This window comes from Oncorhynchus keta, chromosome 35 (assembly GCF_023373465.1).
Source record: "Oncorhynchus keta strain PuntledgeMale-10-30-2019 chromosome 35, Oket_V2, whole genome shotgun sequence".
In the NCBI taxonomy this organism is placed as follows: domain Eukaryota; kingdom Metazoa; phylum Chordata; class Actinopteri; order Salmoniformes; family Salmonidae; genus Oncorhynchus; species Oncorhynchus keta.
The window spans coordinates 79,200,016-79,217,451 of record NC_068455.1 but is presented as its reverse complement, the minus strand read 5'-3'; the positions used below and the strand labels follow the sequence as shown (position 1 = coordinate 79,217,451).

At 47.8% G+C, this 17,436-nt stretch overlaps 1 protein-coding gene across 5 annotated transcripts in view; it reads left to right on the top strand.

Annotated features, from left to right (window-relative positions):
• Window positions 1-17,436, top strand: part of dysf (dysferlin, limb girdle muscular dystrophy 2B (autosomal recessive)) — a 352,696-nt gene that overhangs the window by 99,262 nt on the left and 235,998 nt on the right. For all 5 annotated transcript variants that reach the window (XM_052497966.1, XM_052497965.1, XM_052497963.1 and 2 more), the window contains 6 exons: window positions 1,190-1,305; window positions 6,338-6,451; window positions 6,937-7,114; window positions 12,511-12,635; window positions 12,984-13,090; window positions 13,294-13,489. In XM_052497966.1, coding sequence (XP_052353926.1) covers window positions 1,190-1,305; window positions 6,338-6,451; window positions 6,937-7,114; window positions 12,511-12,635; window positions 12,984-13,090; window positions 13,294-13,489 — 836 coding nt within the window. The remainder of the gene's footprint in view (window positions 1-1,189; window positions 1,306-6,337; window positions 6,452-6,936; window positions 7,115-12,510; window positions 12,636-12,983; window positions 13,091-13,293; window positions 13,490-17,436) is intronic.

Here is a 17,436-nt window from a genome sequence, read left to right as displayed (position 1 = left end):
GTACCAATAGATCCAGCATGGTACTGAACCACCCGTACCAATAGATCCAGCATGGTACTGAACCAACCGTACCAATAGATCCAGCATGGTACTGAACCACCAGTACCAATAGATCCAGCATGGTACTGGAACCACCCGTACCAATAGTTCCAGCATGGTACTGAACCAACCGTACCAATAGATCCAGCATGGTACTGAACCACCCGTAATAATAGATCCAGCATGGTACTGAACCACCCGTACCAATAGATCCAGCATGGTACTGAACCACCCGTACCAATAGATCCAACATGGTACTGAACCACCCGTAATAATAGATCCAGCATGGTACTGAACCACCCGTACCAATAGATCCAGCATGGTACTGAACCACCCGTAATAATAGATCCAGCATGGTACTGAACCACCCGTACCAATAGATCCAGCATGGTACTGAACCACCCGTACCAATAGATCCAACATGGTACTGAACCACCCGTACCAATAGATCCAGCATGGTACTGAACCACCCGTACCAATAGATCCAGCATGGTACTGAACCACCCGTACCAATAGATCCAGCATGGTACTGAACCAAGGTTCTTCCACGTCGACCTCTGGTTCCATCATGACTGTCAAGTTTGGTTGTCTTTCTATTGATCCCAACCTGTATTGTAATGGGTGAAACTAAAACATCCCCTCCATGTTGGGTCTGTAGTGGATGACAGTTTCCTTTAATTGATCCCAACCTGTATTGTAATGGGTGAAACTAAAACATCCCCTCCATGTTGGGTCTGTAGTGGATGACAGTTTCCTTTTATTGATCCCAACCTGTATTGTAATGGGTGAAACTAACACATCCCCTCCATGTTGGGTCTGTAGTGGATGACAGTTTCCTTTAATTGATCCCAACCTGTATTGTAATGGGTGAAACTAAAACATCCCCTCCATGTTGGGTCTGTAGTGGATGACAGTTTCCTTTAATTGATCCCAACCTGTATTGTAATGGGTGAAACTAAAACATCCCCTCCATGTTGGGTCTGTAGTGGATGACAGTTTCCTTTTATTGATCCCAACCTGTATTGTAATGGGTGAAACTAAAACATCCCCTCCATGTTGGGTCTGTAGTGGATGACAGTTTCCTTTAATTGATCCCAACCTGTATTGTAATGGGTGAAACTAACACATCCCCTCCATGTTGGGTCTGTAGTGGATGACAGTCTGGGTTTCCTGCCGACCTTTGGCCCCTGCTACGTCAACCTGTACGGAAGCCTCAGGGAGTTCACCGCCTTCAACGACCCCCACGAGGCTCTCAACTTGGGCAAGGTAATTGATTGATTGGTTAATGGGTTGATTGATTGGTTGATTGATTGATTAAGGTAATCCCCCGAGCAAACAGCAACAGCGATACATCTTTGGGAAGTTTGATGAACAATCTGTTGAATGATGAGCTGTATTTTATATTCTCTCTCTCTGATTCTCTCTCTCTGATTCTCTCTCTCTGATTCTCTCTCTCTGATACTCTCTCTCTGATTCTCTCTCTCTCTGATTCTCTCTCTCTCTCTGATTCTCTCTCTCTCTCTGATTCTCTCTCTCTCTCTGATTCTCTCTCTCTGATTCTCTCTCTCTGATTCTCTCTCTCTGATTCTCTCTCTCTCTGATTCTCTCTCTCTCTCTGATTCTCTCTCTCTCTCTGATTCTCTCTCTCTCTCTCTGATTCTCTCTCTCTGATTCTCTCTCTCTGATTCTCTCTCTCTGATTCTCTCTCTCTCTCTGATTCTCTCTCTCTGATTCTCTCTCTCTGATTCTCTCTCTCTCTGATTCTCTCTCTCTGATTCTCTCTCTCTGATTCTCTCTCTCTCTGATTCTCTCTCTCTGATTCTCTCTCTCTGATTCTCTCTCTCTGATTCTCTCTCTCTCTGATTCTCTCTCTCTGATTTCTCTCTCTCTGATTTCTCTCTCTCTGATTCTCTCTCTCTGATTCTCTCTCTCTGATTCTCTCTCTCTGATTCTCTCTCTCTGATTCTCTCTCTCTCTCTGATTCTCTCTCTCTGATTCTCTCTCTCTCTCTCTCTCTCTGATTCTCTCTGATTCTCTCTCTCTGATTCTCTCTCTCTGATTCTCTCTCTCTGATTCTCTCTCTCTCTGATTCTCTCTCTCTGATTCTCTCTCTCTGATTCTCTCTCTCTGATTCTCTCTCTCTGATTCTCTCTCTCTCTGATTCTCTCTCTCTGATTCTCTCTCTGATTCTCTCTCTCTGATTCTTCTCTCTCTCTGATTCTCTCTCTCTGATTCTCTCTCTCTGATTCTCTCTCTCTCTGATTCTCTCTCTCTGATTCTCTCTCTCTGATTCTCTCTCTCTGATTCTCTCTCTCTGATTCTCTCTCTCTGATTCTCTCTCTCTGATTCTCTCTCTCTCTGATTCTCTCTCTCTGATTCTCTCTCTCTGATTCTCTCTCTCTGATTCTCTCTCTCTGATTCTCTCTCTCTCTGATTCTCTCTCTCTGATTCTCTCTCTCTGATTCTCTCTCTCTGATTCTCTCTCTCTCTGATTCTCTCTCTCTCTCTGATTCTCTCTCTCTGATTCTCTCTCTCTCTGATTCTCTCTCTCTGATTCTCTCTCTCTCTGATTCTCTCTCTCTGATTCTCTCTCTCTGATTCTCTCTCTCTGATTCTCTCTCTCTGATTCTCTCTCTCTCTGATTCTCTCTCTCTGATTCTCTCTCTCTGATTCTCTCTGATTTCTCTCTGATTCTCTCTCTCTCTCTGATTCTCTCTCTCTGATCTCTGATTCTCTCTGATTCTGATTCTCTCTCTCTGATTCTCTCTCTCTCTGATCTCTCTCTCTCTGATTCTCTCTCTCTGATTCTCTCTCTCTGATTCTCTCTCTCTCTGATTCTCTCTCTCTGATTCTCTCTCTCTGATTCTCTCTCTCTGATTCTCTCTCTCTGATTCTCTCTCTCTGATTCTCTCTCTCTGATTCTCTCTCTCTGATTCTCTCTCTCTCTGATTCTCTCTCTCTGATTCTCTCTCTCTGATTCTCTCTCTCTGATTCTCTCTCTCTGATTCTCTCTCTCTGATTCTCTCTCTGATTCTCTCTCTCTCTCTCTCTCTCTGATTCTCTCTCTCTGATTCTCTCTCTCTGATTCTCTCTCTCTGATTCTCTCTCTCTCTGATTCTCTCTCTCTGATTCTCTCTCTCTGATTCTCTCTCTCTGATTCTCTCTCTCTCTCTCTGATTCTCTCTCTCTGATCTCTCTCTGATTCTCTCTCTCTGATTCTCTCTCTCTGATTCTCTCTCTCTGATTCTCTCTCTCTCTCTCTGATTCTCTCTCTCTGATTCTCTGATTCTCTCTGATTCTCTCTCTCTGATTCTCTCTCTCTGATTCTCTCTCTCTGATTCTCTCTCTCTCTGATTCTCTCTCTCTGATTCTCTCTCTCTGATTCTCTCTCTCTCTCTGATTCTTCTCTCTCTGATTCTCTCTCTCTGATTCTCTCTCTCTGATTCTCTCTCTCTGATTCTCTCTCTCTGATTCTCTCTCTCTGATCTCTCTCTCTGATTCTCTCTCTCTGATCTCTCTCTCTGATTCTCTCTCTCTGATTCTGATTCTCTCTCTCTGATTCTCTCTCTCTGATTTCTCTCTCTCTGATTCTCTCTCTCTGATTCTCTCTCTCTGATTCTCTCTCTCTCTGATCTCTCTCTCTGATTCTCTCTCTCTGATTCTCTCTCTCTGATTCTCTCTCTCTCTGATTCTTCTCTCTCTGATTCTCTCTCTCTGATTCTCTCTCTCTCTCTCTCTCTCTCTTTCTCTCTCTCTGATTCTCTCTCTCTGATTCTCTCTCTCTGATTCTCTCTCTCTGATTCTCTCTCTCTGATTCTCTCTCTCTCTGATTCTCTCTCTCTGATTCTCTCTCTCTCTGATCTCTCTCTATCTCTGATTCTCTCTCTGATTCTCTCTCTCTCTGATTCTCTCTCTCTCTGATTCTCTCTCTCTCTGATTCTCTCTCTCTGATTCTCTCTTTCTCTCTCTCTCTGATTCTCTCTTTCTCTCTCTCTCTCTCTGATTCTCTCTTTCTCTCTCTGATTCTCTCTCTCTCTCTCTCTCTCTCTCTCTCTCTGATTCTCTCTCTCTCTCTCTCTCTCTCTCTCTCTCTCTCTCTCTCTCTCTCTGATTCTCTCTCTCTGATCTCTCTCTCTCTCTGATTTCTCTCTCTCTCTCTCTGATTCTCTCTCTCTCTGATTCTCTCTCTCTCTGATTCTCTCTCTCTCTCTGATTTCTCTCTCTCTGATTATCTCTCTCTCTCTGATTCTCTCTTTCTCTCTCTCTCTGATTCTCTCTTTCTCTCTCTGACTCTCTGATTCTCTCTCTCTCTCTGATTCTCTCTCTATCTCTGATTCTCTTTCTCTCTCTGATTCTCTCTCTCTCTCTGATTCTCTCTCTCTCTCTCTCTCTGATTCTCTCTCTCTGATTCTCTCTCTCTCTCTGATTCTCTGATTCTCTCTCTGATCTCTGATCTCTCTCTCTCTCTCTGATTCTCTCTTCTCTCTCATGCTCTCTCTGATCTCTCTCTCTCTCTCTCTCTCTCTCTCTCTCTCTCTCTCTCTCTCTCTCTCTCTCTCTCTCCTTTCTCTTTCCCTTTCAATTCAATTCAGTTCAAGAAGCTTGTTGACATGGGAAAAATATTTTTATATTGCCAAAGCAAATGAAGTGGATAATAAATAAAAGTGAAAATAAAAATGAACAGTAAACATTACACTCACAAAACTTCCAAAAGAATAAAGACATTACAAAGGTTATACTAAGTATATATACAGTGTTTTAACGATGTACAAATGGTAAAATAAATAATCATAAATATGGGGTGTATTTATCATTTGTTTGTTCTTCACTGGTTGCCCTTTTCTCGTGGCAACAGGTCACAAATCTTGCTGCTGTGATGGAACACTGTGGTATTTCACCCAGTAGATATGGGAGTGTATCAAAATTGGGTTTGTTTTCAAATTATTTGTGGATCTGTGTAATCTGAGGGAAATATGTGTCTCTAATATGGTCATACATTGGGCAGGAGGTTAGGAAGTGCAGCTCAGTTTCCACCTCATTTTGTGGGCAGTGAGCACATAGCCAGCAGCATACAACCCTGCATACGACTGCTGGCCTCTGAAGCAAAGCAGGGTTTGTCCTGAGTTGGTCCCTGGATGAGAGACCAGATGCTGCTGGAAGTGGTGTTGGAGGGCCAGTAGGAGGCACTCTTTCCTCTGGTCTAAAAAAATTAGCCCAATGCCCCAGGACTCCTGACTCTCTAAGGTCATTAAAGATCCCATGGCACTTATCGTAAGAGTAGGGGTGTTAACCCCGGTGTCCTGGCTAAATTTCCAATCTGGCCCTCAAACCATCACGGTCACCTAATTAATCCCCAGTTTACAATTGGCTCATTCATCCCTGTAACTCCAGGTCGTTGCTGCAAATGAGAATCTCAGTCAACTTACCTGGTTAAATAAATAAAATATATTGTATTTTCTTGAGAGCCAGGTCTGCCTACGGTGGCCTTTCTCAATAGCAAGGCTATGCTCCTTCCTTCATTTTGGGTCCGTCACAGTGGTCAGGTATTCTGCAACTGTGTACTCTCTGTTTAGGGCCAAATAGCATTCTAGTTTGCAAAATTTCTGATTGAATTCTTTCCAATGTGTTAAGTAATTATCTTTTTGTTTTCTCATGATTTGATTGGGTCTAATTGTGTTGCTGTCCTGGGGCTCTGTGGGGTCTGTTTGTGTTTGTGAACAGAGCCCCAGGACCAGCTTGCTTAGGGGACTCTTCTCCAGGTTCATCTCTCTGTAGGTGATGGCTTTGTTATGGAAGGTTTGTGAATCTCTCTCACCCCTGCTCTCTCTTTCTCTCCATCTCTCCATCTCTCTCTCTCTCTCTCTCTCTCTCTCTCTCTCTCTCTCTCTCTCTCTCCCTCTCTCTCTCTCTGTCTCTCTCCCTCTCCATCTCTCCCTGTCTCTCTCTCCATCTCTCTCTGTCTCTCTCCATCTCTCTCTGTCTCTCTCCATCTCTCTCTGTCTCTCTCTCCATCTCTATCTCTCTCTCTCTCTCTCTCTCTCTCTCCATCTCTCTCTCTGTTTCTCTCCATCTCTCTCCATCTCTCTCCCCCTCTATCTCCTCTCTCCCCTCTCTCTCTCTCTCTCTCTCTCTCTCTCTCTCTCTCTCTCTCTCTCTCTCTCTCTCTCTCCATCTCTCTCTCTCTCTCTCTCCTCTCTCTCTCTCTCTCTCTCTCTCTCTCTCTCTCTCTCTCTCTCTCTCTCTCTCTCTCTCTCTCTCTCTCTCTCTCTCCTTCTCTCTCTCTCTCTCTCTCCTCCAGGGTGAGGGAGTAGCGTATCGTGGTCGTGTTCTGATGGAGCTCAGTACCAAGCTGGTGGACACGGTGCAGGCCAGTGTAGAAGACATAACCAACGATGACCTATTGGTGGTACAGGTGAGAGGGTTCAGGGGTTCAGAGGCTACGTAATCAGACTCATCAGAAGAGCGACTTTGACAGACCATTCCTTTCCTCTCATCTCCCTATCCCTCCTCTCCTCTACCCATCCCTCCTCTCATCTCCCTATCCCTCCTCTCCTCTCCCCATCTCTCCTCTCCTCTCGCCATTTCTCCTCTCCTCTACCCATCTTCCTCTCCTCCTCTCCCTCCTCTCCTCTCCCCATCCCTCCTCTCCTCCCTCCCCATCCCTCCTCTCCTCTCCCCCTCTCCTCCCTCCTCCCTCCCTCCCTCCCTCCCTCCCTCCCTCCCTCCCTCCCTCCCTCCCTCCCTCCTCTCCCTCCCTCCCTCCCTCCCTCCCCTCCCTCCCTCCCTCCCTCCCTCCCTCCCTCCCTCCCTCCCTCCCTCCCTCCCTCTAACCCTCTTCCTCTTCCTCTCCCTCTAACCCTCTTCCTCTTCCTCTTCCTCTCCTCTCCTCTCTCCCAGAAATTCATGCGTAAGAGAAAGTATTCTCTCTTTGCGTCGTTCTACTCCGCCACGCTCCTCCAGGACGTTGACGACGCGATACAGTTTGAGGTCAGCATCGGTAACTACGGCAACAAGTTTGACTATACCTGTCTTCCTCTGGCCTCAACGACGCAGTTCAGCAGAGCTGTGTTCGACGGTGAGTCACAGCGCCATCTGGTGGACAGAACTAGTTGGTACAGATACAATTCTACAATTGGAAAAAACGTCATTATGAGTCTACTCTTTATTGATCGTTTGACAACTGTGAATTATCAAAACAGGTGAATTTAGATTTAGCTAAATAATGTGACCAGTAGGTTTTTTCATTTGACAGAAGACATAGAATGTTGTTAGCCTTGTCAAACGCGTGTCTCTTAACTGACTGTGTCTCTCAGGTTGTCACTACTACTATACTACCTGTTGTGGGGTAACAGACTGTGTCTCTCAGGTTGTCACTACTACTATACTACCTGTTGTGGGATAACAGACTGTGTCTCTCAGGTTGTCACTACTACTATACTACCTGTTGTGGGATAACAGACTGTGTCTCTCAGGTTGTCACTACTACTATACTACCTGTTGTGGGATAACATACTGTGTCTCTCAGGTTGTCACTACTACTATACTACCTGTTGTGGGATAACAGACTGTGTCTCTCAGGTTGTCACTACTACTATACTACCTGTTGTGGGGTAACAGACTGTGTCTCTCAGGTTGTCACTACTACTATACTACCTGTTGTGGGATAACAGACTGTGTCTCTCAGGTTGTCACTACTACTATACTACCTGTTGTGGGATAACAGACTGTGTCTCTCAGGTTGTCACTACTACTACCTGTTGTGGGGTAACAGACTGTGTCTCTCAGGTTGTCACTACTACTATACTACCTGTCGTGGGGTAACAGACTGTGTCTCTCAGGTTGTCACTACTACTATACTACCTGTTGTGGGGTAACAGACTGTGTCTCTCAGGTTGTCACTACTACTATACTACCTGTTGTGGGGTAACAGACTGTGTCTCTCAGGTTGTCACTACTACTACCTGTTGTGGGATAACAGACTGTGTCTCTCAGGTTGTCACTACTACTATACTACCTGTTGTGGGATAACAGACTGTGTCTCTCAGGTTGTCACTACTACTATACTACCTGTTGTGGGATAACAGACTGTGTCTCTCAGGTTGTCACTACTACTATACTACCTGTTGTGGGATAACAGACTGTGTCTCTCAGGTTGTCACTACTACTATACTACCTGTTGTGGGATAACAGACTGTGTCTCTCAGGTTGTCACTACTACTATACTACCTGTTGTGGGGTAACAGACTGTGTCTCTCAGGTTGTCACTACTACTATACTACCTGTTGTGGGATAACAGACTGTGTCTCTCAGGTTGTCACTACTACTATACTACCTGTTGTGGGATAACAGACTGTGTCTCTCAGGTTGTCACTACTACTATACTACCTGTTGTGGGATAACAGACTGTGTCTCTCAGGTTGTCACTACTACTATACTACCTGTTGTGGGATAACAGACTGTGTCTCTCAGGTTGTCACTACTACTATACTACCTGTTGTGGGATAACAGACTGTGTCTCTCAGGTTGTCACTACTACTATACTACCTGTTGTGGGATAACAGACTGTGTCTCTCAGGTTGTCACTACTACTATACTACCTGTTGTGGGATAACAGACTGTGTCTCTCAGGTTGTCACTACTACTATACTACCTGTTGTGGGATAACAGACTGTGTCTCTCAGGTTGTCACTACTACTATACTACCTGTTGTGGGATAACAGACTGTGTCTCTCAGGTTGTCACTACTACTATACTACCTGTTGTGGGATAACAGACTGTGTCTCTCAGGTTGTCACTACTACTATACTACCTGTTGTGGGATAACAGACTGTGTCTCTCAGGTTGTCACTACTACTATACTACCTGTTGTGGGGTAACAGACTGTGTCTCTCAGGTTGTCACTACTACTACTACCTGTTGTGGGATAACAGACTGTGTCTCTCAGGTTGTCACTACTACTATACTACCTGTTGTGGGATAACAGACTGTGTCTCTCAGGTTGTCACTACTACTATACTACCTGTTGTGGGATAACAGACTGTGTCTCTCAGGTTGTCACTACTACTATACTACCTGTTGTGGGATAACAGACTGTGTCTCTCAGGTTGTCACTACTACTATACTACCTGTTGTGGGATAACAGACTGTGTCTCTCAGGTTGTCACTACTACTATACTACCTGTTGTGGGATAACAGACTGTGTCTCTCAGGTTGTCACTACTACTATACTACCTGTTGTGGGGTAACAGACTGTGTCTCTCAGGTTGTCACTACTACTATACTACCTGTTGTGGGATAACAGACTGTGTCTCTCAGGTTGTCACTACTACTATACTACCTGTTGTGGGATAACAGACTGTGTCTCTCAGGTTGTCACTACTACTATACTACCTGTCTCTCAGGGATAACAGACTGTGTCTCTCAGGTTGTCACTACTACTATACTACCTGTTGTGGGATAACAGACTGTGTCTCTCAGGTTGTCACTACTACTATACTACCTGTTGTGGGGTAACAGACTGTGTCTCTCAGGTTGTCACTACTACTATACTACCTGTTGTGGGATAACAGACTGTGTCTCTCAGGTTGTCACTACTACTATACTACCTGTTGTGGGATAACAGACTGTGTTTCTCAGGTTGTCACTACTACTATACTACCTGTTGTGGGATAACAGACTGTGTCTCTCAGGTTGTCACTACTACTATACTACCTGTTGTGGGGTAACAGACTGTGTCTCTCAGGTTGTCACTACTACTATCTGTTGTGGGATAACAGACTGTGTCTCTCAGGTTGTCACTACTACTATACTACCTGTTGTGGGATAACAGACTGTGTCTCTCAGGTTGTCACTACTACTATACTACCTGTTGTGGGATAACAGACTGTGTCTCTCAGGTTGTCACTACTACTATACTACCTGTTGTGGGATAACAGACTGTGTCTCTCAGGTTGTCACTACTACTATACTACCTGTTGTGGGGTAACAGACTGTGTCTCTCAGGTTGTCACTACTACTATACTACCTGTTGTGGGATAACAGACTGTGTCTCTCAGGTTGTCACTACTACTATACTACCTGTTGTGGGATAACAGACTGTGTCTCTCAGGTTGTCACTACTACTACCTGTTGTGGGATAACAGACTGTGTCTCTCAGGTTGTCACTACTACTATACTACCTGTTGTGGGATAACAGACTGTGTCTCTCAGGTTGTCACTACTACTATACTACCTGTTGTGGGATAACAGACTGTGTCTCTCAGGTTGTCACTACTACTATACTACCTGTTGTGGGGTAACAGACTGTGTCTCTCAGGTTGTCACTACTACTATACTACCTGTTGTGGGGTAACAGACTGTGTCTCTCAGGTTGTCACTACTACTATACTACCTGTTGTGGGATAACAGACTGTGTCTCTCAGGTTGTCACTACTACTATACTACCTGTTGTGGGATAACAGACTGTGTCTCTCAGGTTGTCACTACTACTATACTACCTGTTGTGGGATAACAGACTGTGTCTCTCAGGTTGTCACTACTACTATACTACCTGTTGTGGGATAACAGACTGTGTCTCTCAGGTTGTCACTACTACTATACTACCTGTTGTGGGATAACAGACTGTGTCTCTCAGGTTGTCACTACTACTATACTACCTGTTGTGGGATAACAGACTGTGTCTCTCAGGTTGTCACTACTACTACCTGTTGTGGGATAACAGACTGTGTCTCTCAGGTTGTCACTACTACTATACTACCTGTTGTGGGATAACAGACTGTGTCTCTCAGGTTGTCACTACTACTACCTGTTGTGGGATAACAGACTGTGTCTCTCAGGTTGTCACTACTACTATACTACCTGTTGTGGGATAACAGACTGTGTCTCTCAGGTTGTCACTACTACTATACTACCTGTTGTGGGATAACATACTGTGTCTCTCAGGTTGTCACTACTACTATACTACCTGTCGTGGGGTAACAGACTGTGTCTCTCAGGTTGTCACTACTACTATACTACCTGTCGTGGGATAACAGACTGTGTCTCTCAGGTTGTCACTACTACTATACTACCTGTTGTGGGATAACAGACTGTGTCTCTCAGGTTGTCACTACTACTACCTGTTGTGGGATAACAGACTGTGTCTCTCAGGTTGTCACTACTACTATACTACCTGTTGTGGGATAACAGACTGTGTCTCTCAGGTTGTCACTACTACTATACTACCTGTTGTGGGACAACAGACTGTGTCTCTCAGGTTGTCACTACTACTACCTGTCCTGGGATAACAGACTGTGTCTCTCAGGTTGTCACTACTACTATACTACCTGTCCTGGGATAACAGACTGTGTCTCTCAGGTTGTCACTACTACTATACTACCTGTTGTGGGATAACAGACTGTGTCTCTCAGGTTGTCACTACTACTATACTACCTGTCGTGGGGTAACAGACTGTGTCTCTCAGGTTGTCACTACTACTATACTACCTGTTGTGGGATAACAGACTGTGTCTCTCAGGTTGTCACTACTACTATACTACCTGTTGTGGGATAACAGACTGTGTCTCTCAGGTTGTCACTACTACTATACTACCTGTTACCTGTTGGGATAACAGACTGTGTCTCTCAGGTTGTCACTACTACTATACTACCTGTTGTGGGATAACAGACTGTGTCTCTCAGGTTGTCACTACTACTATACTACCTGTTGTGGGATAACAGACTGTGTCTCTCAGGTTGTCACTACTACTATACTATCTGTTGTGGGGTAACAGACTGTCTCTCAGGTTGTCACTACTACTATACTACCTGTTGTGGGATAACAGACTGTGTCTCTCAGGTTGTCACTACTACTATACTACCTGTTGTGGGATAACAGACTGTGTCTCTCAGGTTGTCACTACTACTATACTACCTGTTGTGGGGTAACAGACTGTGTCTCTCAGGTTGTCACTACTACTATACTACCTGTTGTGGGATAACAGACTGTGTCTCTCAGGTTGTCACTACTACTATACTATCTGTTGTGGGGTAACAGACTGTGTCTCTCAGGTTGTCACTACTACTATACTACCTGTTGTGGGGTAACAGACTGTGTCTCTCAGGTTGTCACTACTACTATACTACCTGTTGTGGGGTAACAGACTGTGTCTCTCAGGTTGTCACTACTACTATACTACCTGTTGTGGGATAACAGACTGTGTCTCTCAGGTTGTCACTACTACTATACTACCTATTGTGGGATAACAGACTGTGTCTCTCAGGTTGTCACTACTACTATACTACCTGTTGTGGGATAACAGACTGTGTCTCTCAGGTTGTCACTACTACTATACTACCTGTCGTGGGATAACAGACTGTGTCTCTCAGGTTGTCACTACTACTATACTACCTGTTAGGGGATAACAGACTGTGTCTCTCAGGTTGTCACTACTACTATACTACCTGTTGTGGGATAACAGACTGTGTCTCTCAGGTTGTCACTACTACTACCTGCCGTGGGGTAACGTGAAACCAGTGGTGGTCCTGTCTTCAGAGTGGGAGGACGTCAGGCCACGAATAGAAGCACTCAACATGATACTGGCTATGGTCGACCGACTGGTGAGTACGCTGTGTGTTTGTGTGGGTTTGGGTGTGTGTGTGTTTGTGTGTGAGTGTGCTTGTGCATGTGCGTGTGTGGGTGTGTGTGCGCGTGTGTGTGCTTGTACGTGTGTGTGTGTGGGTGTATGTGGGTGTGTGTGTGTGTGCTTGTGCGTGTGTGTGTGTGGGTGTGTGTGTGCTTGTGTGGGTGTGTGTGGGTGTGTGTGTGCTTGTGCGTGTGTGTGTGTGGGTGTGTGTGAGTGTGTGTGTGTGTGCTTGTGCGTGTGTGTGTGTGGGTGTGTGTGCGTGTGTGTGTGTGTGCTTGTGCGTGTGTGGGTGTGTGTGTGTGTAACCTCTGTCTCTCTATAGGAATCTAACCTAAAGGAAGTCCAGTTGGAACTGAAGTCAGGAAGTGACCTGGAGGAGGTTGAGCTAAAAGTGGTCAACCTATTGGATCAGGTCATCGCTGATTGCAGGTAGGCTATTGGCTGTTCCAAATGCGACTCATATATATTAGCCAATCCATCGCTTATATACCATTTACTATGTGTTTGAATTTTAATAGTCAATATGAATTCCCAATGCTCTTACCTTCTCTCTCTCTCTCTCTCTCTCTCTCTCTCTCTCTCTCTCTCTCTCTCTCTCCCTCCTTGACTTGTCTATGATCTCTTCCCACTAGGGTGGAGCTACCGTTGTTAGACGACTGGTCTTGTGTAACTCAGTTAGACCGTGCCCTCAGACACCTGAGACTGAATAACCTACAGCAGATAGAAGAGGCTGCCACAGCTCTGAAACATGGACCAGCTACTGACCTGTCTACAGTACTGGACCAAGCTGAGGACTGGGCACTCAGGCTACACACCATGGCTGAGGAGGTTAGTGGGTAGGGTGTCTGACCTCTCTCTCTCTCCTGGCTGAGGAGGTTAGTGGGTAGGGTGTGTGACCTCTCTAACCTGGCTGAGGAGGTTAGTGGGTAGGGTGTCTGACCTCTCTCTCCTGGCTGAGGAGGTTAGTGGGTAGGGTGTCTGACCTCTCTCTCCTGGCTGAGGAGGTTAGTGGGTAGGGTGTCTGACCTCTCTCTCCTGGCTGAGGAGGTTAGTGGGTAGGGTGTCTGACCTCTCTCTCCTGGCTGAGGAGGTTAGTGGGTAGGGTGTCTGACCTCTCTCTCTCTCCTGGCTGAGGAGGTTAGTGGGTAGGGTGTCTGACCTCTCTCTCCTGGCTGAGGAGGTTAGTGGGTAGGGTGTCTGACCTCTCTCCTGGCTGAGGAGGTTAGTGGGTAGGGTGTCTGACCTCTCTCTCTCCTGGCTGAGGAGGTTAGTGGGTAGGGTGTCTGACCTCTCTCTCTCTCCTGGCTGAGGAGGTTAGTGGGTAGGGTGTCTGACCTCTCTCTCTCCTGGCTGAGGAGGTTAGTGGGTAGGGTGTGTGACCTCTCTCTCTCCTTGCTGAGGAGGTTAGTGGGTAGGGTGTCTGACCTCTCTCTCCTGGCTGAGGAGGTTAGTGGGTAGGGTGTGTGATCTCTCTCTCTCTCCTTGCTGAGGAGGTTAGTGGGTAGGGTGTCTGACCTCTCTCTCTCTCCTGGCTGAGGAGATTAGTGGGTAGGGTGTCTGACCTCTCTCTCCTGGCTGAGGAGGTTAGTGGGTAGGGTGTCTGACCTCTGTCTCTCTCCTGGCTGAGGAGGTTAGTGGGTAGGGTGTCTGACCTCTCTCTCCTTGCTGAGGAGGTTAGTGGGTAGGGTGTCTGACTCTCTCTCCTGGCTGAGGAGGTTAGTGGGTAGGGTGTGTGACCTCTCTCTCTCTCCTTGCTGAGGAGGTTAGTGGGTAGGGTGTCTGACCTCTCTCTCCTGGCTGAGGAGGTTAGTGGGTAGGGTGTGTGACCTCTCTCTCTCTCCTTGCTGAGGAGGTTAGTGGGTAGGGTGTCTGACCTCTCTCTCTCTCCTGGCTGAGGAGGTTAGTGGGTAGGGTGTCTGACCTCTCTCTCCTTGATGAGGAGGTTAGTGGGTAGGGTGTCTGACCTCTCTCTCTCTCCTTGCTGAGGAGGTTAGTGGGTAGGGTGTCTGACCTCTCTCTCTCTCCTGGCTGAGGAGGTTAGTGGGTAGGGTGTCTGACCTCTCTCTCTCTCCTTGCTGAGGAGATTAGTGGGTAGGGTGTCTGATCTCTCTCTCCTGGCTGAGGAGATTAGTGGGTAGGGTGTCTGACCTCTCTCTCCTGGCTGAGGAGGTTAGTGGGTAGGGTGTCTGACCTCTCTCTCCTGGCTGAGGAGGTTAGTGTCTGGTAGGGTTGTGTCTGTCCCTCTCTCCTGGCTGAGGAGGTTAGTGGGTAGGGTGTCTGACCTCTCTCTCCTGGCTGAGGAGGTTAGTGGGTAGGGTGTCTGACCTCTCTCCTGGCTGAGGAGGTTAGTGGGTAGGGTGTCTGACCTCTCTCTCCTGGCTGAGGAGGTTAGTGGGTAGGGTGTCTGACCTCTCTCTCCTGGCTGAGGAGGTTAGTGGGTAGGGTGTCTGACCTCTCTCTCCTGGCTGAGGAGGTTAGTGGGTAGGGTGTCTGACCTCTCTCTCCTGGCTGAGGAGGTTGAGGAGGTGGGTAGGGTGTCTGACCTCTCTCCTGGCTGAGGAGGTTAGTGGGTAGGGTGTCTGACCTCTCTCTCTCTCTGGCTGAGGAGGTTAGTGGGTAGGGTGTCTGACCTCTCTCTCTCTCCTGGCTGAGGAGGTTAGTGGGTAGGGTGGTGACCTCTCTCTCTCCTGGCTGAGGAGGTTAGTGACTCTCTCTCTCCTGGCTGAGGAGGTTAGTGGGTAGGGTGTCTGACCTCTCTCTCTCTCCTGGCTGAGGAGGTTAGTGGGTAGGGTGTCTGACCTCTCTCTCCTGGCTGAGGAGGTTAGTGGGTAGGGTGTCTGACCTCTCTCTCCTGGCTGAGGAGGTTAGTGGGTAGGGTGTCTGACCTCTCTCTCCTGGCTGAGGAGGTTAGTGGGTAGGGTGTCTGACCTCTCTCTCCTGGCTGAGGAGGTTAGTGGGTAGGGTGTCTGACCTCTCTCTCCTGGCTGAGGAGGTTAGTGGGTAGGGTGTCTGACCTCTCTCTCCTGGCTGAGGAGGTTAGTGGGTAGGGTGTCTGACCTCTCTCTCTCTCCTTGCTGAGGAGGTTAGTGGGTAGGGTGTCTGACCTCTCTCTCTCTCCTGGCTGAGGAGGTTAGTGGGTAGGGTGTCTGACCTCTCTCTCCTTGCTGAGGAGGTTAGTGGGTAGGGTGTCTGACCTCTCTCTCTCTCCTTGCTGAGGAGGTTAGTGGGTAGGGTGTCTGACCTCTCTCTCTCCTGGCTGAGGTGGTTAGTGGGTAGGGTGTCTGACCTCTCTCTCTCTCCTTGCTGAGGAGATTAGTGGGTAGGGTGTCTGATCTCTCTCTCCTGGCTGAGGAGATTAGTGGGTAGGGTGTCTGACCTCTCTCTCCTGGCTGAGGAGGTTAGTGGGTAGGGTGTCTGACCTCTCTCTCCTGGCTGAGGAGGTTAGTGGGTAGGGTGTCTGACCTCTCTCTCCTGGCTGAGGAGGTTAGTGGGTAGGGTGTCTGACCTCTCTCTCCTGGCTGAGGAGGTTAGTGGGTAGGGTGTCTGACCTCTCTCTCTCTCCTGGCTGAGGAGATTAGTGGGTAGGGTGTCTGACCTCTCTCTCCTGGCTGAGGAGGTTAGTGGGTAGGGTGTCTGACTCTCTCTCCTGGCTGAGGAGGTTAGTGGGTAGGGTGTCTGACCTCTCTCCTGGCTGAGGAGGTTAGTGGGTAGGGTGTCTGACCTCTCTCCTGGCTGAGGAGGTTAGTGGGTAGGGTGTCTGACCTCTCTCCTGGCTGAGGAGGTCAGTGGGGGAGTGTCTGACCTCTCTCCTGGCTGAGGAGGTTAGTGGGTAGGGTGTCTGACCTCTCTCTCCTGGCTGAGGAGGTTATTGGGTAGGGTGTCTGACCTCTCTCTCATGGCTGAGGAGGTTAGTGGGTAGGGTGTCTGACCTCTCTCTCCTGGCTGAGGAGGTTAGTGGGTAGGGTGTCTGACCTCTCTCTCTCTCCTGGCTGAGGAGGTTAGTGGGTAGGGTGTCTGACCTCTCTCTCTCTCCTGGCTGAGGAGGTTAGTGGGTAGGGTGTGTGACCTCTCTCTCCTGGCTGAGGAGGTTAGTGGGTAGGGTGTCTGACCTCTCTCTCTCTCCTGGCTGAGGAGGTTAGTGGGTAGGGTGTCTGACCTCTCTCTCTCTCCTGGCTGAGGAGGTTAGTGGGTAGGGTGTCTGACCTCTCTCTCTTGGCTGAGGAGGTTAGTGGGTAGGGTGTCTGACCTCTCTCTCCTGGCTGAGGAGGTTAGTGGGTAGGGTGTCTGACCTCTCTCTCCTGGCTGAGGAGGTTAGTGGGTAGGGTGTCTGTCCTCTCTTTCCTGGCTGATGAGGTTAGTGGGTAGGGTGTCTGACCTCTCTCTCCTTGCTGAGGAGGTTAGTGGGTAGGGTGTCTGACCTCTCTCTCCTGGCTGAGGAGGTTAGTGGGTAGGGTGTCTGACCTCTCTCTCCTTGCTGAGGAGGTTAGTGGGTAGGGTGTCTGACCTCTCTCTCCTGGCTGAGGAGGTTAGTGGGTAGGGTGTCTGACCTCTCTCTCTCTCCTTGCTGAGGAGGTTAGAGAGACTCTCACGTGTCTCTCCTCTCTCCTGTCTTTCTCTCTCTCTCCTCTCCCGTCTCTCCTCTCTCCTGTATCTCCTGCCTCTCTCTCCTCTCTCCTGTCTCTCCTTTCTCTCCTCTCTCTCCTCTCTCTTGTATCTCCTGTCTCTCTCTCTATCTCTCTTCTCGCTCTCCTCTCTCCTGTCTCCTGTCTCTCCTC